At 40.6% G+C, this 24,214-nt stretch overlaps 1 protein-coding gene across 3 annotated transcripts in view; it reads right to left on the bottom strand.

The window, feature by feature from the left end:
• LOC147578187 (uncharacterized) overlaps window positions 1-16,738 on the bottom strand; it is a 79,869-nt gene extending 63,131 nt beyond the window's left edge. The window contains exons 1-3 of one of the 3 annotated variants that reach the window (XM_086717636.1): window positions 16,507-16,738; window positions 13,298-13,388; window positions 3,815-4,913 (exon numbers count right to left, since the gene is read on the bottom strand). In XM_086717636.1, the coding sequence (XP_086573762.1) occupies window positions 4,604-4,913; window positions 13,298-13,344 (357 nt within the window). In that variant the 5' untranslated portion in view covers window positions 13,345-13,388; window positions 16,507-16,738 and the 3' untranslated portion in view covers window positions 3,815-4,603. Of the gene's footprint in view, window positions 1-3,814; window positions 4,914-13,297; window positions 13,389-16,506 lie in introns of those variants that run through there. The other 2 variants (XR_015254891.1, XR_015254890.1) reach the window with 2 other exon arrangements.
• Window positions 16,739-24,214: the final 7,476 nt, after the last annotated feature.

The raw sequence follows: 24,214 nt of genomic DNA, 5'->3' as shown, positions 1-24,214 counted from the left end.
TGCTGTGGAGGTGGGGGGGGGCAAGGGTGGGTGAATGGGCAAAATGGGTAAAGGGGAGTGGGAGATACAGGTTTTCAGTTATGGAGTGTATAAGTCATGGGGATGAAAGGTACAGTGGAGGGAATATAGTCAGGGGTATTACAGTAGTGTTGTATGGTGACAGATGGTAGCTACACTTACGGTGAGCATAACATAATCTGTAAAGATGTCAAATCACGATGTTGAACACCTGAAACTAATGTAACATTGTGTGTCAACTATTCTAAAACAATTTAAAGAATCTAGATGTTTTAAAGAAAATCCCTGTATGCTTCAAATTTTTATGTTAAAAAATTTAATCTAAATATATAAAAATATTGAATCATTATGTTGTACACCTAGAACTAATATACCATATGTATGTTAATGATGCCTTAGTAAGAAAAAATTCAATCCATTCTGTAGATAACTTGAGGTCTTAAGTTCCTTGACAGTCTTTAAACCATCATCATTTAAAAGGAAGTTATATTTTATATAAATTGATTTTAAAAACAGAAAGAACATTGCTGCTGACATGAAGCCAACAGCCCAATAGCTTTACAGTCCAGGGGATGCAGAACCCTAAAATTAGCAAAACATTGCTCTTTAAAATTCAGTAAAACTGTCACTTTTTACCCCACATCATATACAAACACTCAAAAGTCATCAAAGATGGAATTATCTTAAGCTCCCTATAAGAAGGCTATGACTGGGGGGGGGGGGGGGGTCCCTGGGAGGCTCAGTCGGTTGAGCGTCTGACTCAGGTCGTGATCTCGAGGTTGGTGAGTTCAAGCCTCACATCAGGCTCACTGCTGTCAGCGTGGAACCCGCTTCAGATCCTCTGTCCCCACCTCTCTCTGTGCCCCTCCCTCTCTTGTGCTAGCTCTCTCAAAAATAAATAAAAACACTAAAAAAAAGAAGGCTATGACTGGAAGTCCCTTGGACACTTCAAGAGCAGAGGTATCTCATAGGAGCTCACAGTGACATAAGCATTGGAAGTTAATACTCATTCTCGCTAAAGCTTTCTCTCAGCCCTTCTGGAATAACCAGCCACTTCACCATGTGCTTCCTGGGCTCTATGGCTAAATGACCACATAGTCCTTAGAGATTTCCTTTCTGAAAGTCCTTTACTAGACCTCTGACAGCAGAGGTAATCCTAGGGATAGACTTGAAGAAGGCAGGACGCTGTGGGGACAAAATGGAAGTAAGCCATCCAAGTTCCTGATCTTCTGTTCTCCACTTCCCCCTAATATAGCACAGATAGGTGGGACACAAAATGCAATTTTACGAAGAGCACTGCTTGTCTGGTCTCCCCACTGGGAAACAGGCTCTTGTCTGCTGAGTCTACCAACTTCATACATTTACACTGAGAACTATCAGAAAGTGTTTCTTTTAATTCCAGTGTTTTTATTAAAAGAACTTCAAGTAAGAATGACCAAACTCTTAATATGGTTTACTAAACAATAGAAATCTACATTGCATAGACATTTCCTTTATTACATCCCAGAAAGATAATCATCCAGGCTTGTTTTCAGTGCCTCCAATGATGTGGAGCTCGCCAGCTCCCAAGCCAGCCATTTCATTGCTAGACAGTGTTAATATTTGAAAGCACTTTCTTAGGCTGAACTAAATTCTCTCTCTTACTTTTAATAGCTATCATTTATAGAGTCATCGTGATGTGCCAAAGATTGTTATTTCATGCAGTACTTCTAACTAAACCTCACAGAAACCCTACAAGGTAGACATTATCCCACTTCTAGTTGCGAAAAATAAAGCTCAGAAAATTTCATTTACCTGCCTAAGATCACAACAAAGCAAGTGTTTGCACCCACTGTGGTTTTCCCTAATATGCCACACCGCCTCCAACAACAAAGAAATTAAATTCTTGGAAATGAAAACATTAACTATTAAATAAAGCGTCATCCTTTAAAGTGTCATACCTTTGGGATATTTACATATGCCCTTTCTCCACACAGCTGGAACAGTTGCTTTCAGGCAACAGAATGATGATCTATTTTTTTTACTCCCAGTAAATCTGAAGGGTTTTGGAGAAACAGACAAATGTCTGGGTATTAAAATCTGTCTGTATGCAAAGATATATGAATATGAATAGGACCGCCATGTGTCTCTCTTCTCATCTATGTACAAACATAAACACACACACCCACACACATATACACATAAACACCTATGCACACAACAAGAATCAAGAAGACCTGATTTTTCATCCTTACAAGAATGACTGAGGTTTCCCCCACCCACTTACCACGGGCGAGAGCCAAAGTGAACCGCAATGGCGGTGGTAGGTGGGAAATGACGAAGCAGAGGGGCAAGGGGAGGGGGAAGCACTTCAAATGTGAGCTCTTATAAACCAACCCACTGCCAGGTGCAGCTTCCTGAAGAACCCAGCACTGCCCCACCCCACAAAGCTCACAAGGTCTGGGGGGAGTCCATAAGGCTGAATAAGGCCAGATCCTTGCCACTAAGGAAGTCATGATCTAGTGGGAAAACACCAATAAATAATTCTACCGGAAGCATGCACACTACAATTAATATCTTTAGTCCCTGTTAACCACAGAGTGCCCTCAGCAGAGTGGTTGGAAGCAAGGAGGTTGGGTTTGAAAGCCAGCTCTACCAGTGGAGACTACTGCTGGCCCCACTCTGCTACCAAGCTATGGTTCCTACACTTGGTACTCCTTGTAAACTGACTCTTAATACAATTAGGGGGTCTGAATGGTGGTCAAGATGATCATGGTGAGGGGGTCTGAATGGAGGTCAAGAAGATCACCATGTGGGTGATTTCTAGCTACATGACTGTTATTTTATATATTATCAGTAGCAAAATCATAATGTGTATCACAGTCTTTCTCAGTCTTCAAACCCATGTAACTTCCAAAAGTTCAGCATTTACCCAAAACCCTGAACAACATAAAGGTCATAAACTTATAAGGCTAGTGTGACCAACCGTCTCTTTCTGCCTGGGACCAAGAGGCTTCCCAGGATGTGGGAACATCAGTGCTAAAACTGGGACCCTCTTGGGGCGCCTGGGTGGCTCAGTCGGTTAAGCGTCCGACTTCGGCTCAGGTCATGATCTCGCGGTCCGTGAGTTCGAGCCCTGCGTCCGGCTCTGTGCTGACAGCTCAGAGCCTGGAGCCTGTTTCAGATTCTGTGTCTCCCTCTCTCTCTGACCCTCCCCCATTCATGCTCTGTCTCTCTCTATCTCAAAAAAAAATAAACATTAAAAAAAATTAAAAAAAAAAACTGGGACCCTCTTGGGCAAAACCAAACAGTTGGTTAACCTGACACGGTCGTCTCTAGATTTCACAGCGGACCCAGGTCTTCTGGGGGCACTGATCCACACCTCCCATTCAATAGGCTTAGGAAAGGCGACAAGGGACCCTACGCAGGCACACTCAGAAACAAACCAACCAATCAAATAAGAGGGAAATGGAAGAGGCGGGTAATCTGGGTGCCAGGGAACACCTCAGAAGGAACATTTATTGCCAGTGCCCTCCCACACACAGAAGAGAGAGCCCTGTCATGGGAACTGATTGATGTGCTGACATTCCCTGAGCTTCAATATACAGCAGCAATACGTTTTTACGAAGCTACAACCTTCTCCTCGAGAAGGAAAATACAATAGTAAATTACTGAACACTTAAGCGTATATATCATTCTAGGGCTCAGTTTTGTGTCCAGAGTACGCTGCAAAGGCAAATTCAATAACTGTCAAAGACGAATATATACATATTCATTCCTTCAGCAACGTCTGCTGAGGGCCTACTACACACCTCGCAGGCTCTGGGGACCCACAGGGATGCGAAGGACTCCGCTCTTTTCTGTCAGGCATCTTATTTAAATCCTCCACCGTGTTCATAATCTCCACTTCCTAGTTTGGGGCTATTCTAACCTATATAGACTTGTTCTCCAGGGCTTGGGCCGTGCACAGAAAACATTCAGTAATTCAATTGCCTCACTTACCATGGCTCCCCTAAGAAGAGCCATAGCCAACGAATTTTTAATGCATCCAGCTTACATTTTCTTCTTTGGGAGCTTATTTTTGTCCACCAGCATAGCTTGGGCATCAGGTAACCGCAGAGACGTATTAAAGACAAATGAAGAGGGAAAGACCGACAGGAAGAAAATTATTGTAGCCATTACCTACCTACCATTTCTTGTACTGCATCAGTACGGGGAACCCCCCCCCCCCCTCCTGATTCATTATCATTACCTCAGCCCTAAGGTCTTCACGCCTTTCTTCTGCACCCGGAGGAGCAACCACCCTCTGCAAAATCAGACAGGGAAACACAGGCGGACCCAACCCCACTGATCAGAATAACACATTCCTGTCTGTAATCTGACATCGCCCTCTTTTCAGCTAAACTCAGACACCACTCCATTGTTTTAGCTGATGATGCCTGACAGGGCAGATGACTGAGGCAGGTGACAGACAGGGTTTCAATAGAGAGAGAAGCCTGTGTAAGCCCCGGCCTGTCTGCTCCAGTAAATCTCAGGTTTTATCAGCTGGGTGCAACTGGCTCATTTCGCCCAGATCGGTGGCAGTCCATCTCTGTACAGCCCCTTGTCAGGGACAGCCTTCAGGTGCCTCGGCCCGCCAGGTCTGACGGGAGTCCAACCTGGTGTGAACAAGGATTAGCCCGGAGGGCTGCGCCAGACTCCCTTTCCGCGCGCCGCGGGGCGGAGACACAAGGAACTGAAACCGGGTAAACTTGCCCGTGCGTCCCGCCACCGCTGCCGCCGCCGCCGCCGCCGCCGCCGGCTCATTTGCATCTGAATAAACACCAGCGCTGACCCGGCGGCTCTGGCGCCAAGAACGTGGCCCGCGCCCCCGCCAGGAGGGAGGTTTCAACGTCGTCCTGGCAAAACCGGACGGCCTGTCAGAAACATGAAAACGGCTTTTGAAATCTGCATGTCTGGGGGAAGGCATAAAATATTCATGCCTCAGATTAAAATATTTTATTGAATTAATATTGATTTACGATTAATTTTTAAATAGATTCATATTTCATGAGGCACTCACGATGAGCCCACCAATTGGGCCTCAGTGAGTGAAACCAATTACACAAATCGTTAAGGAAGCGACCAAGAAAGCAACTCTTCGATGCCTGGGAGGAGACAAAAAGAACGTGAAAGTCTGGCTTTATGATAAAATACACAGAGTATCTATACAGTGACTGGAAAAGAAATCTCATCTCCCTGCTCGCTTTGATACAGCTTTTTCTTTTTAATGCATGCCAGCGGGGCATCCCCCTGTCAATTTTTTTTTTTTTTTTTTTAGAAAGATATCTATGTTTGGCCTCACATTTGAAAACTTCACCGCAGTGACATTTTTTTTTTTCAAAATTGCAATTAATTCTCCCCTTCCGAGAGGAAACTGTAATAATAATAGCAACCAAAAAGGGAAGCTTCGTTAAGAGCTTCCTCTCTCCGCTATTGGGCAAAGCCTTTCAGAAAAGTGCTGACAGCTGAAAACAAAAGACATTGATTGCTGCACCCAATTAGCATCTTCAGACACAAAGCAATGGCGGGTAAGATGAGGGTCCCCGAGCGCTTTTGAACGTGTTCTATTTCAATCGGAGCCCGGGGAAATTAACTTTTCCCCCTCAGCTCTCCCACCAGGCTTCCCAGAATCATACCTGTATTTTTGTCTGAACATTCAGATAGCCATCGTTTCAGCGAGACCCCTTTTGGTAAAGAAAATGTTTTTTAATTTATACAAGATATTTTTACAGCCTAAGTAACAGACCCAGTTCATCTTTATTCATCCTTCTTTTCTTTTTATGTCTCATTCATGTCTTCCTTTTCTTATTCAACCATTCTAAATTGGGCCATCCTTGTTTGGCTTATTATAGTCAGGCCCTTTCGCACAAAGCACCAGTATGTAAAGTTATAGGACAAAATAAGGATTATTCTTCACTTTGTGATGAAGGGTTTTAATGTGAGCGTGAGGATTTGAAAAGGCATGGGGAATCTGCAGGAGATGCTAGACTGGGTTAGAATAGCCACATGGGGCTAAGATGATGCCCAGGGTCTCCTAATTAGATAAAGCCATTGTTTAGATTCAGACAATACCTGTTTACAGTTCAATAAACAACTTGTCACAGTTGCTTGCTCAAAGCAGACCTAGATGTCAGTGCAAACAGTTAGTACAGAGGTAGTGGAATAAATTGGTCTCCTGAGTAAATAAATTGAGCAGCAATGTGAAACAGCCTCATCAGTACTGAGGAAGATAATCATTTATAAAGGTTTAAAATGGCGTTTCATAAGTATTGACATTTAGAGAAATGTCTTTGCCCATCTAAATGCCTACCCCCACCTTTTCCTATTTTCAGCAGCCACTAAAAAAGAAAAACAGTAATAAAATAAAAAGAAAGAATAAAGTATGTCTGGGGTCATTCCATCAAAGTTGTATAATGCTTTGTATATAAAATTTAATAAGTACTCAAAAGATGCCTGGTTTTGATGCTAAATTATGGGTAAGTATGGCACCTGCCTTCAAGGATTTTCCATTCTGTCATCGCAAAGTGGAACCAGACAAAAACCGGTAAGACAGTGGAAAGGTCATTTGGCCAAACATGCAGGTTTGTTATTGTTGCTGTTGTTGTTTCTTGCTGATGAGCGACTGAGTGATGAAGGGAAACGCAGTAAAAGAAAGAACAGAGCCGAGGTACGTGCTTAGAAACTGTCGTCAGGGAGATGAAGCAAGGGAAGCAGGAAGAAGAAATGAGGTGACACCATTTGGTGACTTCTTTTATGAGGATAATGACTGCACATAGTGGCATTCCCTTTCCCAAAGATCTTTGAAAAAAGTGTCTGTACTGGGAGATGTAACTAAAGAACTGAATGTAAGGCTTTGCAACAAATTGCTATACATACAAAAAGAGAAATCACAGAGACCCTGCTGGAGACCCCCATGCACACGTAAACACTAGGAAGCAGAATGGCAAATTCCAATTCTTTAGAAGTTGCAAGAAAACAAGGCTTTAACATTTACTCGCTGCCATCTTTAAACTCTTCCTGTAATATACAATGTACACCAGCCCACAATAGGACCAGAAGGGGAACAAGAAACCTTGTTCCCACCATATTCTCCCTTCCCTTCCTTTCTTCCTTCCTTCCTGCCTTCCTTCTTTTTTAAAATCTGACCATTATGCACCACCCCACAGAGCCTAAGTGAAAGAGCTCTTGCCCTAAAAATGGTAGAGGGCACATCCCCTTTTAGACTAATTTAACCATCTCAGCGTTTCATTTAAGTGTCCTCAATTCTGCCACCACGAATAATGTTTATTTGCCTTTAACACAGAATTCTTAAATCTTGCACTTGGAGTCTACAGCAACAGAAGCCTTTTTCTGAACCAAGAAGAAAAAACTAGAGTGCAGTCAATACTATTATAAACCTCAATGATCCTTTCTGGAGATGAATATTTAACATCTGCCCTGTAACTCACACTCCCTGTATTCCTGGCTCTTTACAACCACACCTGCTCTTTCAAATGGAGTCCCCAAACTGACTGTAAGACTTCTTTCCTTAGCATTATGTTGTGGTCACAGGCCTGAGAGCACATCATGCCAGGATTACTGCTGACCTGCCCTCTGTGGAAATCTGAGCTCAGTGGTGTCTTTATAACATGTTAGCTTTCAAGGCTACTCTAGACAAAATTGGCAGTGGATGTAGTGTTTCACCTCTATTCCCAGCGTCCATGTTCTGAGACAAAATCTCATTTACCCCATACTTCTCTGAAGGGCCCAGTGCTCTTTTAAAACCTCTTCTTAGGCAGGCACAGCAATGCAGAGAGCAAAGGGAAGGAGTTGGGATGAGAAAACCCAGGTTCGGGTCCCATCTCTCGCTGGCTGCATAACCTTGTCCAAGCCACTTAACCTCTTCAGAGCCATTCCTCGGTTGTAAAATAGGGATAATAAAATCACTTACTTCCCAAGGAGGGTATACATGCTGCAGTTACAAAAAAACAAATTGAAGTATTTTGAAACTTCAGGGGCCAATCAGGTGCTATTTCCACAAAACGTTGTTCATTCACTCAAAAATATAACTGAATCCCTACTATATTTAAGACTGGATACAGTGATGAATATGGTGGGTACCCTGTGCTTGGAGACAGAGTCTAACAGAGAATGTCATGGAAAGCATACTTTGAATAGCATAAGATTGGAACCATAATAGAGTATTAAGAAGTGTTATGGAGCCACAGGTATGGAAGCAACTAAATATTTTGGAGGCAAGTCATGGAAACTTTGTTATTATTTATTTAATGTTTATTTTTGAGAGAGAGAGAGAGAACACAAGAAGGGGAGGAACAGAGAGAGGTGACAAAGGATTCAAAGGATTCAAAGCAGGCTCAGCAGACTGAGCCACCCAAGCGCCCCAAAACTTTATTATTATAGTGCATATACATAATAGGCAAATGTTAAGCCCTACCACTTAACAGGGCAGAATAGATTTTAACTCTAGTTAGTCTGAAACTCAAGAAATAGAATTCTAATACTTCAATATTGAGTCTTAACCCGCAATCAGAGGAGGTGGAAAAGGACCACCAGGGCCTAGTCAGCTCCTGCTCACGGCCTCCAAGTCACATGGACATGATCACTGCAGTTAAGGTAGACTCCCTGCTTGTAACCATGGAAGTGAATGGTTAGAACCACCTTAAGTCATTTTATACCATTTATTCAGCTGCATTTTTTGGATCTTGATTCAAATACATTAACTGCAAAAAGTCTACTTTAGATGATGAACCTATTTCTGGTTTAGAGGTTTGGGAAGTCCTGCGGGGACAGTGTTGAGCAGACTCTTCCCCAGCCCACCCTCGTGTTGCTACCGATCCCCAAACTTGTCTCCTCCACAAACACCTTCTGACTGAGATTGCCAGTGCCCACTGGCGGATGCTATGTATGGATCTCTAGCTGGACCACACAGACAACTCCAAAACCAGACTTCCTGTCAAGACTGACAACTGCTCTCCTCCTAAGTTTCTTGTCTCTGTAGAAGATACCACCACTTTCTCCTTTACTCAAGCAAGAAAGCAAGAATTTCTTCTTTTCTTCTCTCTTCATCTCACCTCCCTCGGCTAACTGTGTCAACCCTGTGTCCTTACCATTTTTCTTACCTATACCATCCTCTCCTTCCCCCTTTGATTGCCAGAGTTCAGCTGCGTCACCTTTATCTCAGTTTGGAAATAGCCCCCTAACTGTCTCCCCGTGTCTAACCTCACTTCCTGTAATTCATTCTCCAAATGCTACCAAAGTGATAGTGATCTTTAAAAGCTAAGAAAGACCATGTATCCCTCTTTCTTAAAATCCTTCAAAGGCTCTCCATAGTTTACAGAACAAAGAGCAAAATTCTTAAAATGACATAGAAGACCCTAAATTATCTGTCCTCACAGTTGTCTTGACCTCACAATTCTTACAACTCTGACTCTTCTATGTGGTTTCATAACTCCCTGCCTTTGCTCTTACTGAATCCCTTTGCCTGAGAAGTCTGCCTCCTGTCTTCAACCTCCTGTCCAAACACCTACTCATTTGCCAAGACTCATTCGGTTACCCTCTTCTCTAGGAATTCTTTATTTATCTTACCAGAACTTTGAGATAGAATTGACCACCCCTTCCTTTAGGCCCTCCCCCTGCACTTTGCCCAGATATCAAAAACATGTCTCCCTCCTCCTGGAAATAAAACTCCCAGTGACAAGGTCCATAATCAGTTAATTTTGTATAGCCAGTACCTGGCACAGTATCTGACATGTTTGGCACTCAACTGATGTTGTGTGAATGAACGAATAAAATGTGCAACCCGTTCTGTGAAAAAGGTCACAAAAGCCTAAAAAAGTGACTTGCATATAGTAAGCAGTCAATAAATATTTGTTGAATGAATGAATGAACGAATCCTTTCATATTTTGCCATTGAACTGGAGATCTGGTCACTGTCTTTTATGTAGTCCTTCTCCATATATATTCTTTGTCTAAAATAACGATGCGCAAAGTAGGCTAAAGCAGGGTGTATTATGCCACTATCAAATGCCGACATAGATTGGAGATGACCTTGCTGGCTAATTATTTCATTACTGAGAGCTCCTTGAGGGCTTCCTTCTTAGTGTCAACCTCCTCAAATATATTCCTAAGGACTCAAAAAAAACAAACAAAAAACCCCCCCAAAAAACAAAAACCCACCAAACTGCTTTGTTTCTCCACTCAACTGCTAAACAACAACCAAACCAGAGCAGGAAAAATTATAGTACCCCAGGGAGAAAACATCATACAAATTCTACTTTTAGTATGTTTAGATCTCTGAGATTTATATAAAAATTCAGGGTTAACCTTATGAGTGTACAGAAAAGACATACTTTCTAGAGGTGTGATGAATTGTCAAATATTTACTACTACTGGCACACTAGAATGCTGAAATTTCTATTACAAAATGATAACCTTTGGCTTCTGGATCTTTAACAGAACCTTTTAAAATGTAGATACTCCTGGGTAGAAGCAGGGTTGGTAGGTAGCCTGTATACATGATCAATAAGGAGAGGGTGGTTGTTTGTGACTGCCAATGGTTTTTATTATTCAGTGCTAGTAAATTACCAGATGTTAAATATATTGCCTATACTGCAGCCAGGAAGGAATCCCACCCTGAGCCTCATTTTCCTAGATTCAGATTGAAAGGGCTTTATAGATCATCTAGTCCCCCCCATATTATGTTTAAGAGATTGATTTTTTCATGCATGTACTTACACATTTTTTCATTCAGCCAATCTTTGCCGAAGGCCTACTATGTGCCAAGCACTTCTCAAGGAACTCGAGACACAGGAATGAACAAAACAGACAAAAATCCAAGACCTCATATAGCTTGCATTATATTGGGGAGAGATAGACAATCAACAATTATCAGTAAAATGTATTTTTTCTTGGCTTCTCAGGTTTGCCAAATAGTGATTAATGAATAAAAATAAAATTGGGAAGAGGGAGAGAACATGTGAGGCAGAAAGTGAAGGTGGCTTCCAATTTAATTTCAGCGATCAGGAGGTCATCACTGAGAGGGTAACATTTGAGAGAAGGCTGGTGGTGGGTTGGAGCAAAGATTGCAAATACCAGAGCAAGAGGGGTTTTCCAGGTAGAAGGAAAAGCTAATCCAAATATCATGAGAGAGGAATTCATATGATTTGTTAAAAGAAAAGAACAAAGAGAACAGTGTGTTTCGTCTCGAGAGAACAAAGGGAAGAGAAGTAGAAGATGAGATCATAGGATGAGTGAGGGAGTCCAGTCATCACAGAACCCTGGGGGACACTTTCAAGATAGGTTTAGGCTGGGGCTCCTGGGTGGCTCAGTCGGGTAAGCGTCCAACTTCGGCTCAAGTCATGATCTCACGGTTTGTGGGTTTGAGCTCCGCATCAGGCTCAGTGCTGACAGCTCAGAGCCTGGAGCCTGCTTTGGATTCTGTCACCCTCTCTGTCTGCTCTTCCCTCACTTGTGCTCCGTATCTCTCTCTCTCTCTCCCTCTTAAAAATAAATAAACATTAAGAAAAATAGGCTGAGTGAGATGAGAAGCAATTGGAGGGTTTGAGCAGAAGAGTGCCATGCTTGGAATGACTGTACATGTAAAGGACCATGCTGCTGCTATGTTGAGAAGAGACTGAACTGGGGCAAAGACAGAAGCAGATAAACCATGCAGGAGTCTGTTGCACTGATTAAGGTGAGAGGAGACAGCAGTGTGGATGAGTGGTAGTGGTAGTGGATGGTGAGACGTAGACAGACTCTGGATACATTTTGATAGTGGAGCCAATAGGATTGGCTAACATATTGATTATGAGGATTGCAAGAAAGAAAAATGACAAGAATAGCTCTGATTTAGGGGCACCTGGGTGGCTCAGCTGGTTAAGTGTCTGACTTCAGCTCAGGTCCTGATCTCACGGCTCACGAGTTGGAGCCCTGTGTCGGGTTCTGTGCTAACAGCTCAGAGCTGGGAGTCTTTTTCAGATTCTGGGTCTCCATTTCTCTCTGTCCCTTCTCCTCCCCCCCACTCTCAAAAATAAACATTAGAAAAAACGAAAAGCTCAGGTTTCTGGCCTGAGCAACTGGGAGGATGGTGTTTTCATGAACTGAAGTGGAAAGATTGAGGGTAGTGTGTGTTTTGGGGAAGGGAGTGCAATGATCAGGAGCTAGTCGGGGCATTTTAAGTGAGAAGTACCTAGTGGACATCCAAAGAGAGGAGTTGATTATTTAAATGAGAAAATGTATAAACAGGGAAGCTGTGAATTATATCAGGTCATCCAATCACAAAGGCACCATCAGAGTGGGACATAAAATCGCACCCTGGAGGGAAGAAATAGAACTCTAAAGGGAAAAGAAAGACTGAGACAATGACAGATTCTGCCTTCCTCATTGTTTGGCCAGGAAGTGAGTGGCCAGACCAAACTGAAGCCTCATAAACCATGAGCGAAACTGCAAAATGTCATTCAATTGCTAGTTTCTACTGTGCATTTTCCCATTAAGTTCCTGATTGTGTCTACTAAATTTATTTTAACATGGAACATTCTTTAAGGGTTGTGCAATGAGAATGTAAAGGGAGAATGGTATAAGTGAAGATGGCAGAAATCTATTTGAACTCTTTTACCCACATGGACTGCAGACACTTCTTGCATATCAAATGCCAGAGCAACTTAGCGTCCCTGGTGGCAGCTCCTAGAATTTAGATTGGGAACAAAACCTGTTCAGGATATGAAACAACTGGGATATGTATGATATGGTGTTGGGCAAAGTGAACAGGAAGAACTTTCACATTTCGGGTTAATTGTTCAAAAAATATTTGGGAAGGGGCAAGATTCTGAACTACTCATGCAATGACAATATTCTTTTGCAGAGATCTAAAACAGTGCCCAATTCATAATCTTATCTAGAGCTGTGAACTTTCAAGGGGTCATTTGGTTCAGCTCTGGCCTGGAAAAAACCTTACAGGACAACTATAAACTGGGGAATATTTACCATATTTGCCAGCAGAACACACAAAAGGGGAAGAAAGACAAGTTGGACCATTATTGGTGACATGATGGAGACGTCTAGATATCCAACCTATGTATACCGTCAATTTGCAAATGGCTACTGGGGTTCTGAAATTGATGACGATCTCAAATGATTTCCACTTTTCAAGCTTTTATCCTATTAAAAGCCATCTACCACAAATCTGCTTAAGTACTTTTAAAATACAGAGTATCAAAAAAAAATACAGAGTACCCAATTCATACAGCCACCAGCCACTTACTGGGAAGAGGTTATGCAGGGATCTGGACCAGATATGATGGTTTTCATAGTTCATTGTGAAGAATTAAGAACGGCGATTTGAGACATAGTACCTACAAGAAAAACATAAGCCAAAATCAGGCTATGCCAGTTAGTTACCTATTATCTCTCAGTGCCAAGTCAACCCATCCTCTCTGCTTCTTTGCACTATATTTTCAATATTCCCTTGCCAGATGGATTCCTGTTAGTTTCTGTCAGTGAAAGAGACTAGTGTGAAATTGAAAGACAGGAGGAGGGAAGAATGAACTCTTTTTCTATTTACAGTTCCTATAAGTTTTCCTCTAGCAGCAGAAAACAAATACCATACCAACATTGCTTCATCCCCTCAGGGCTGGCTGTGCCCCTTCAGCGACAGAGTACCAGCGACACCATGCACTTTTCAGAAAGCATGAGTCTCTCCCCCAGAGAGCTGAACAATAGTCACAGGGTAGCCTCCTTAGAGATCCATACAGCAGCCGCATGGTATTCATCACTCAAAGCGCCAGCCACACAGACCAGTCCTCTGAGCCACTACGTATACCAGCGCCCTTTTGTTCCTTCAACACCAAGAGTAGTAGCTACTTTCACACATACTAATATTGGACTTAACCTTCACATTCCTTTTCTGCTCTTTAAGGCTTCTAATACTGGTGAGTGGTGGTTTTAAAATATGTCACAAATTTTTCAACACTGTTGTCTCTAAAGGGTGGACCCTAATTCCCCTCCCCTTGATTGTGGGCTGGACTTAGCGACTTGCTTCAGATGAGTACACTGTGACAGACACGATGGTGTATGGCTAGGTCATCAAAGGTATCACAGCTTCATCCTGCTCTCTCTCTTAGATCACTGCCTGAGAGAAGCCAACTGCTCTGTCATGAGGACACTCAAGCAGCCTTGTGGGGAGGCCCACGTGGTGAGAAACTGAAACTTTTTGCCAACTGCCAGCAAGAAGCGGAGGTCTTCCTGCCAATAGCTACATGAGTGCGCCATCTTGGAAGCAGATCCTCCACCTTCAGCCAAGCCTTCAGATAACTGCAATGCCATCTCACAGTTCGACTGCAATCTCATAAGGGATCCTAGGTTTCTCCTGGATTCCTGAACCTCAGAAGCTATGTGAGATAATAACTGTATTATTGCTGTTTCAAGTTATTAAATTTTGAGGTAACTGGTTTATTGGTTACAACACATAATTAAAATACCAAGTAACCAATTCCTTATATTAAAGTTCTCCATTTGAAGTATCTGTTGTTGGCTCTTGATTGATAGAAGACTTGGTAGCATGAGTGGACCCAGGAAGCTGACCCTCAAAGATAGGATTCTATAATTGGGTTATTTACCTCTTTAGCTTTACAATGTAGCGTGAAATCTCGTTGCCAATGACAAATGGGATGCTGGTAATCTGTAACAGGCAACAATAGCAAAATGACTTAAATTATGGCTGTGGCTTCTTGGGATGAATTTCCTATGGAAGGCAAGTCTTTGAGTAACAAAGTAGCTGAAGTCCTTGACAGTTACAGTAGTAAATGTAATTATAAGAACTGGGAACGAGCTTTCTCTCTGCCATCAAGTCACAGAAGACAAGGAAGTGTCTTTAGTAGCCATGAAAGAACCTCTTATTTCTTGGATTCATAAGGCAGGTATGACTAGTCAAAATATAATTTTGCGAGTTACATAATTACAATATGAGATGAATTAACAGACAGAGTTTCTTATGTAAAAATTTAGGAATTGTTTAGAAGGAAGGAATGCCTGAACTTGGAAGGAGGAAATTTTGTTCAACTTAGACAAAGTTGAGTACTTTTAATCTGATATCTCTGAGCCTCACTTGCCATCAGAAGCAGCTCCTTAGGTTCTGAGGTGCATAGCCTTACCTTTCCTGAAGACTCTATAAGCTCCTCTGTGGCTGATGCCTTCAAAGAGGATGTGTATTCTCCTCATCATCTCTCGCTGCCTCAAGACCTGCAACTAGAGTTGTATCTCAACGCAGTCCATGGAGGCAAGTGCCAAGTCACATGTGGGAGAAGAGAGTTCATATTCCAAAATAATGGCAAGATTTTTGCAAATAGACATTGGCAGAAACTTAGAGGGTGACTATGGGAGTAGATTCTATACATATTAGACCAAGAAGGGTAAAACATAATATTGGATGAAGTCAAGTATATTATTATGGTTTAACTTAACAGAGAATGAGGCAAATGTGAGGAGTTTCAACAGTTGGCTTGGATGATTACTGAAACATGGACCTAATTCAATCAGGATGAGATGCCAGAACTTCCTTGGCATAGAATAGAAGAAAAGACCAAAAGGCTTAGAAAGATAGGGACCCTGGAGTAAACCTGAATATCCACACAAACATGTCCCTTGAGAGTGCAGAGTACTCCCTCTTCCCTTAAGTGTTGAGAAATGCATTAATGATGCTTAGAAGAGCTTTATGGTGGATGGCTGTCTTTCATAAGCTAGGGATAATGGTGAGAAAAGCCACAACTGAAATGGGCTTTCTGATTTTAAAGTGGATAGTGAAATTCTGGAATGTTAGGGGCCAACTTAACCTCTAAAGGCAAGGTTTGCATAATTACCATAATAAACAATTATATTTGACCTGCAGGTATCTGCAGTAAGGCTTATTGATCACAATGTTTCAATAAGACAAATAGGTAGCCCACTAAATAATTATATATATCTGTATTACATCTATATTAATATATCTATATTAAGTATATACTATATCATAATTATAATTAAAAATTCTAGCCCATCGCTTCTCGGCCTTTTGGCTAAGATCAAGTATAAAAATTCTAGCCCAAGTGAGCAGAAATCTATCTGGGATCACCACAATGGTGAAGCACCTCTTCTCCCCCAGTGCAGCCCTAACCGAGTTCATAAGCTCAGAGTACAGGGGCTTTATCCAGAATCACCATAATTATATTCTGAAATATTTTCTAAGCCTTCCAAAAGGTGCTTATATATAGGGTGATCACGCTCTGGGAAAAGGAAAACATCCGGTCCTATCTCAAGATTACTAGATTCTAGCTCTCTTGATTTATACTGCCACTGTGGTCCACTGGTCAATGTGGGGCTTATGGAGGTCAACTGATAAAGTGGATTTGGGGGCCTGTATTTGTATCCCCAGACCTTGCATATATAAATTGAATAGTCATGTTTATAACAGAATCAGCATGTGACCTCTCTTACCTCTGGAGGTAGGGCTGTTATGGTATGATGATGAGGTAGTGGCCTCTGAAACATTCTCTCTCAACCAGAGCAGTAAGCCACAACTGAACACGATGGAATTACAGAGAGCATGGAGTTCACCAAAAATCTGAAAGGTGAAAGCATGATAACTCATATCACATTCCAATGTAATTCTCCTTTTTTTCCTATGCAAAATGCAGGTGGATAGTGGGTTATTATAATGTCAGGCAGGTCATTATTCCAAATGCGGCAGCTACTTCAGATACAGTATTTCATTTTTCAAGGGGTAAATAAATACAACCTCTGGATCCTGGTAAGCAGCTATTGATCCAGAAAATGACTTTTTGTCTATACCAAATTGCAGGTCCCACCAGAAACAGTTTGTTCTCACTTAGCAAGGACAGCAACTCACCTTCACACTCTTGCATCACAACTATACCAACTTTCCCATTGTCTGACATGATCTAGCACTCAAAGATGTTGATCGTCTTGGAATTTTACACAATATCACGTTAACTACCTTGATGACATCATGTTATTGAGCCTTATGAACAGGAACTAGCAGGCACTTTAAATGCCTTAGTAGCATGCATTCCAGAAAGTGGGAAATAAATCCCTCAAGTTTTCAGGAATCTGAAACTTAATGAGTCTTTCAGATACCCAGCCCACTTGCTAATACCATTGACCATAGATAGTCTACTAAACAGAAAGTCTGAAATAGATGATCCCAAGTGATATCAACTATTAAAGGCTTCATCCCATTAAAAATCATATATGACAAATTTGCATATCTTGAGTATATTCTGTATCCAAAGTGAGCAAGTAGTTCCTTCCAAATATCGAACATTTGCTGAGATATAGTAGTTCAAGGACCTGAACTGTGCATGACATGACCTCATGCTGCAGTCTCTAGGATTAGGTTTGGGGAGCACCTGGGTAGATCAGTTGGTTAAGTGTCCGACTCTTGATTTTGGCTCAGGTCATGATCTCATTGTTGTGAGATTGAGCCTGCATTGGGCTCCATGATGAGTGCGGAGCCTGCTTGGGACTCTCTCTCCCCACCCTCTGCCCCTCCCCCAGTTGTGTTCTCTCTCTCTCTCTCTCTCTCTCTCTCTCTCTCTCTCTCTCTCTCTCAAAATAAATAAACCATAAAAACAAGAAGAATGGTAGGCTTGGTACAAGGGGATTACACCATCCGTGCTAGCCAACAGTACAGACAGTGAGGTTCTGCAACAACTACTATTTCCTGACACTCTCTCATTACTAATTAATCCCAACACTCTCTCCTCCTGAACCTGGACTCAGTCACAGAATCCTTCCAAACACAGTGTAGCAAATAATATTCACCAACGCATTGTGAGAAATAAAACTTTCTTTCAAAATAGAGGGAATCCAGGTGCAAGCATATTGGATGGAAATCACAAAAACCAAATGAGAGGAAGAGGGAGAAAAGTGAAGGGTAAAATCTATATAAACCTTAGTAAAATAAAAAGGAAAAGACCCACAGTATCCAGTGTAGTCAGGGAAAGAACTATCACAGATATGTTAGCTCTGACAATGGATACACAGAAAATTCTTTTTGAAGAAAACTCATCTGTTTAACACTGAAGTACTTCCGGGATAGAGGAACCATGTTCTGAAGAGGAGCCATGTTCTGAAGTTATGTGGGAGTTAGGCATCGGTTTGCCCATTTCTGCAGGTGCAAAGTGGACGCCTAGAAGCATCTGCACCAGACACAGAATAACAAGGATCTCACAGGCATCTGAGGACAAACACTGGAAATCTTTCTACTATTCTGAAAAAAAATGAGAGTAGTATTTAATATCTACTTCACTGAGGCATAATAAATTTCTGTATTAAGAAAACACAGCTCGCAAGCAAATTAAGCAAGACACTCAGACCAAAGCAACAGATAAATGGGACAGTATTATTAGAACAGATTATTGGGTTCTTCTGTTAAAGAGCCCTGAGAAGGTTGGAACTGAGAAAGTTGTAGTCCATGGCTCTTTGCTAACCATATCCCCCAAAGGAACAAGCAGCAAACTTTTTACATTAGAGGATCTCAATAAAATGTGTGTTGAATTAAATTGGCGTTGGCAAAATGTCAATTAATTTTTTTCAGTTTTGCTTTTTAAATTTTTACATATTTCAATTAATTTAACAAAGACATTAGAGCTTTTCATTTCCCCAAATCCTTTCTTTGATCAAAGCAAGGAATGGACTGACAAATTAATTCTATTCTAATTCATGTCAGAAGCAACACTTCTCTTAGAAATGAAAAGTAAGTAAGCAACACCAAACGCTGGCAAGGATGTGGAGCAATAGGAACTCTCATACGTTGCTGGTGGAATTGTAAAATGGTACAGCCACTTTGGAAGACAGTTTGGCGGGTTCTTAGAAAACTAAACATATTCTTACCATATGATCCAGCAATCACACTCTTTGGTATTTACCCACAAGAGTTGAAAATTTATGTTCACACAAAAACCTGCACAAGGGTGTTTATAGCAGCTTTCCTCATAATTGCCAAAACGTGGAAACAACCAAGATGTCCTTCAGTAGGTGAATGGATAAATAAACTGTGGTACATCCAGACAAGGGAATATTATTCAGCACTAAAAATAAATGAGCTATCAAGACATAAAAGGACATGGAGGAACCTTAAATGCATGTTAGTAAGTGAAAGAAGCCAGTCTAAAAAGGCTAAATGCTGTTTGATTCTGCCTGTATGACATCTAGGAAAAGGAAAAACTGAGGAGGTAGTAAATAAATCAATGTGTGCAGTACCGAAGAGGGGAGACAAATAAATGGAGCACAGAAGATTTTTAGGGCAGTGAAAATACTCTGTATGATATTGCAATGATGGATGTAGGTTACTACACATTGGTCTAAACTCATAGAATATACAATACCAAGAAAGAACCCTAAGGTATATATGGAATTTGAGTGTTTATGACGTGTCAATGTAGGTTCATCCTTGGTTAAAAAACTTAATAAAATCCGTTCTGGTGCATGATGTTGATAACAGAGGAAGCTATGCAGGGATGGGGTAAATGAAAAATCCCTCAACTTCCCTTGTAATGAGATTTTAAACCTAAAACTAATCTAAAAAATTAAGTCTTTAAAAAAACAAAAACATAGAAAGTAAGCACTGGCCTGAAATAGGGCACTGTTTTCAGTTGACATAGATCTGGAACCACTAATGAATAGTAGGAAAAGAGTACCTGTTAGACTATCCGTATTCTTACAGTTATACAGGCAGAGAAGAGTATCAGTGGCTTCACTGGCACAATCACTCTTTTCCGGTCATGCTGACCTCCTTTTGTCCACATCCCAAACCTGTTCCCACCTAAGATTTTTACATTTGCTGTTTCCTTGCCATGAACACTCTTTCCCCAGATACGTGCTCTCTAACTCCTTCAAGTATTTCAAGTCACTTTCCCAGTGAAACCCTCCCTGGGCAGCCTAACTAAAAGTTCAACCCACTTCCCTCCTTTATTCGTCTTATAACCTCAGTACATATTGCCATCTAACGTATCCTACATTTTTTTTTTACCTTTTTATTCCATTGTAGATCTCCCCTGCCGCACAAAGAACTCTGTGAAGACAAGAATATTTTTTCATTACTATATCTTCATCCTTTAGAATGGTGCCAAGCAAATAACAGATCAATAAATATCTGTTGAATGAATAAATGGACATGCAATCAAGTTAAAAATGTGAAATGAAAAATGTCAGGAAGATACAGTGTATAGCCTTCAAATCTTTTCTCTTTCCTCCTTATCCCAGGAAACCTTTTATCCAGATCTTGAATACACTCTGTTTTATAATTTTATTTCAAAAATACCAAGGTGTTTGGGGAGAAGACAGCCAGCACTGATAAATTATGAATGCTCTAGGAAATTTCAAAAATTCTATTCTCTGCATTGTTCATAACACATTATACTTTGACATTTATAAAAATTAAAAACAAATAGAAATTAATCCCATCTTTAAAATATGAATTCTATATTCCTATACTCCTATTGGAGTATATTTACATCACACATTTTAAAAGTTCATATAAGTTTTAGCTTTAAAATCCATTACTGCTTCCCACTGTAGAATTTTTATATCAATGGATATTTACTTTTGATAGTCATTAATATTTCTGACCAATATATTTGCTAATCTAATAATACTCTTTTTCATTCTTTGCCAGTACTATTAAAAAATTTTAATACTCAATTTTTAACTTTCCTCCAAGGGCTACTTTCTGAAAGTAAACCATATACTCTACAAAATACAGGCAAGCTGTTGAATAGCAAAGCCTGACAATATTTACACAATGTGAATGACCCAAAATATGCAATTGTGTAAACATTGCCGCTGGACCAAAACTTTTAGCTATAAACCTACTGTTGACATGCCTGTTAAGGGTTCTTAATGGACAGAGGTCCCGAGAAGAGATTGAGATAGAATTCCACAAGGAAGTCCACTCATGTGATCCACTCTGAGTGGATTTTTGGAAAAGAAGACAGTAAGAGGATTATTTTGAGATTTTAGATTTAGGGGATTTAGGAGAGAATGGCCTAGGGATACAGAAAGCAATGACTGCAACCAACATGCCCCAAGCAATTCAAGGTACAAACCTTCTCTCCTGATGATGTGTTGATTTAGAGTCAGGAATGAAATTTCAACTTTAGCAGTTTTCAGAGTTACATTAAATCAACTTTTGTGGCTCACAATGAAGCAGAGATTATTCGGATCACGTTAGAAGACCATACTCATTGTTTGCAAACTACTCCCCATTGAAGCAAATGCAATAATATTTTTCCCTTTTTGACCCCACATAGTTATTTTTCATTGTTTTAAAATAGAACAGAGAAGCATTTTTTGAGGTTTATTTTTTTAATTAAATTATTTATTATTTTTAAAAATTTACACCCAAGTTAGTTAGCATATAGTGCAATGACGATTTCAGGAGTAGAATCCAGTGATTCATTCCCTACGTATAACACCAAGTATTCATACCAACAAGTGTCTTCCTTAAATCCCCTCAGCCCATTTAGCCACCCCCAACCCACAACCTCTCCAGCTCAGTTTGTTCTCTATATTTAAGGCTTTTATGTTCTGTCCCCCTGCCTGTTTGCATGTTATTTCTGCTTCCTCTCCCTTATGTTCATCTGTTTTGTATCTTAAATTCCACGAGTGAGGTCATATGATATTTATCTTTCTCTGACTAATTTCACTTAGCATTATACCCTCTAGTTCCATCCACGTTGTTGCAAATGGCAAGATATCATTCTTTTTGATTGCCAAGTGGTATTCCATTGTATGTATATACCACAACTTTATCCATTCATCTGTCAATGGACATTTGGGTTCTTCCCATACTTTGGCTATTGTCAATAGTGCTGCTATAAACATCAGGATGCATGTGCCCTTTCGAAACAGCACACCTGTATCCTTTGGATAAATACCTAGTAGTGCAATTGCTGGGTTGTAGGGTAGTTCTATTTTTAATTTTTTGAGGAACCTCCATACTGTTTTCCGGAGTGGCTGCACCAGCTTGCATTCCCAACAATGCAAAAGAGATCCTCTTTCTCTGCATCCTTGCCAACATCTGTTTTTGTCTGAGTTGTTCATGTTATCCATTCTGACAGGGGTGAGGTGGTATCTCAGTGTGGTTTTGATTTGTATTTCCCTGATGATGAGTGATGTTGAGCATCTTTTCATGTGTCGGTTGGCCATCTGGATGTCTTCGTTGGAGAAGTGTCTGTTCATGTCTTTTGTTCTTTGCTTCGCTAGATTATTTGTTTTTTGGGTGTTGAGTTTGATAGGTTCTTATATATTTTGGATACTAACCCTTTATCTGATATGTCATTTGCAAATATCATCTCCCATTCCATCAGTTGCCTTTTAGTTTTACTGATTGTTTCCTTCACTGTGCAGAAGGTGTTTGTTTGTTTGTTTGTTTGTTTGTTTGTTTGTTTTATCTCGATGAGGTCCCAATAGTTCATTTTTGCTTTTGTTTCCCTTGCCTCTGGAGACATGTTGAGTAAAAAGTTGCTGTGGCTGAGGTCACAAAGGTTTTTGCCTGCTTTCTCCTCGAGGATTTTGATGGCTTCCTGTCCTCTGTTTAGGTCTTGCATCCATTTTGAGTTTATTTTTGTGTGTGGTGTAAGAAAGTGGTCTAGGTTCATTCTTCTACACATTGCCGTCCAATTTTCCCAGCACCACTTGCTGAAGAGATTGTCTTAATTCCATAGGATATTCTTTCCTGCTTTGTCAATGATTAGTTTGCCATACATTTGTGGGTCCATTTCTGGGTTCTCTATTCTGTTCCCTTGATCTGTGTTTTTGTGCCAGTACCATACTGTCTTGATGATTACAGCTTTGTAATACAGCTTGAAGTCTGGGATTGTGATGCCTACTGCTTTGGTTTTCTTTTTCAAGATTGCTTTGGTTATCAGGGTCTTTTTTGGTTCCATACAAATTTTAGGATTGCTTGTTCTAGCTCTGTGAAGAATGCTGGTGTTATTTTGATAGGTATTGCATTCAATATGGAAATTGCTTTGGGTAGTATCAGCATTTTAACAATATTTATTCTTCCAATTAATAAGCATGGAATACTTTTCCATTTTTTGTGTCACTTCTTCAATTTCTTTCATAAGCTTTCTATAGTTTTCAGTGTATAGATTTTTCACCTCCTTGGTTAGGTTTAATCCTAGGTATTTTATCATTTTGGTGCAATCATAAATAGTGCAATTCCTTGATTTTTCTTTCTGTTGCTTCATTATTGGTGTATGAAGTGCAACTGATTTCTCTGCATTGATTTTATATCCTGCAATGTTGCTGAATTCATGGATAAGTTCTAGCAGTTTTTTGGTGGAATTTTTGGGGTTTTCCATATAGGGTATCATGTTGTCTGCAAAGAGTGAAAGTTTGACTTCCTCCTTGCCGATTTGGATGCCTTTTATTCCTTTGTGTTGTCTGATTGCTGAGGTTAGGACTTCCAGTACTATGTTGAAAACAGTGGCAAGAGTGCAAATCCCTGTAGTGTTCCTGACCTTAGGGGGAAAGCTCTCAGTTTTTCCCAATTGAGGATGATATTAGCAGTGGGTCTCTAATTTATGGCTTTTATGATCTTGAGGTATGATCCTTCTATCCCTACTTTCTTGAGGGTTTTTATCAAGAAGGATGCTATATTTTGTCAAATGCTTACTCTGCATCTATTGAGAGGATTATGTGGTTCTTGTCCTTTCTTTTATTGATGTGATGTATCACATTGATTGTTTCGTGGGTATTGAACCAGCCCTGCATCCCAGGTATAAATCCCACTTGGTCATGGTGAAGGATTCTTTTAATATATTGTTGGATCTGGTTGGCTAGTATCTTATTGAGAATTGTTGCATTCATGTTCATCAGGGATATTCGTCTGTAGTTCTCCTTTTTAGTGGGTTCTTTGTCTGGTTTTGGAATCAAGGTAATGCTGGCCTCATAAAATGAGTTGGAAGTTTTCCTTCAATTTCTATTTTTTGAAACAGCTTCAAAACAGTAAGTGTTAACTCTTCTTTAAATGTTTGGTAGAATTCCCCTGGAAAGCATCTGGCCTTGGATTCTTGGTTTTTTGGGAGATTTTTGAGTACTAATTCGATTTCTTTACTGGTTATGGGTCTGTTCACATTTTCTATTTCTTCCTGTTTCAGTTTTGGTAGTGTATATG

The sequence above is a fragment of the Puma concolor genome, chromosome C1 (assembly GCF_028749965.1).
Source record: "Puma concolor isolate L17-30 chromosome C1, mPumCon1.1.hap2, whole genome shotgun sequence".
Classification (NCBI taxonomy): domain Eukaryota; kingdom Metazoa; phylum Chordata; class Mammalia; order Carnivora; family Felidae; genus Puma; species Puma concolor.
The sequence above is the reverse complement of the archived record's forward strand: the minus strand, read 5'-3'. Positions and strand labels throughout refer to the sequence as shown.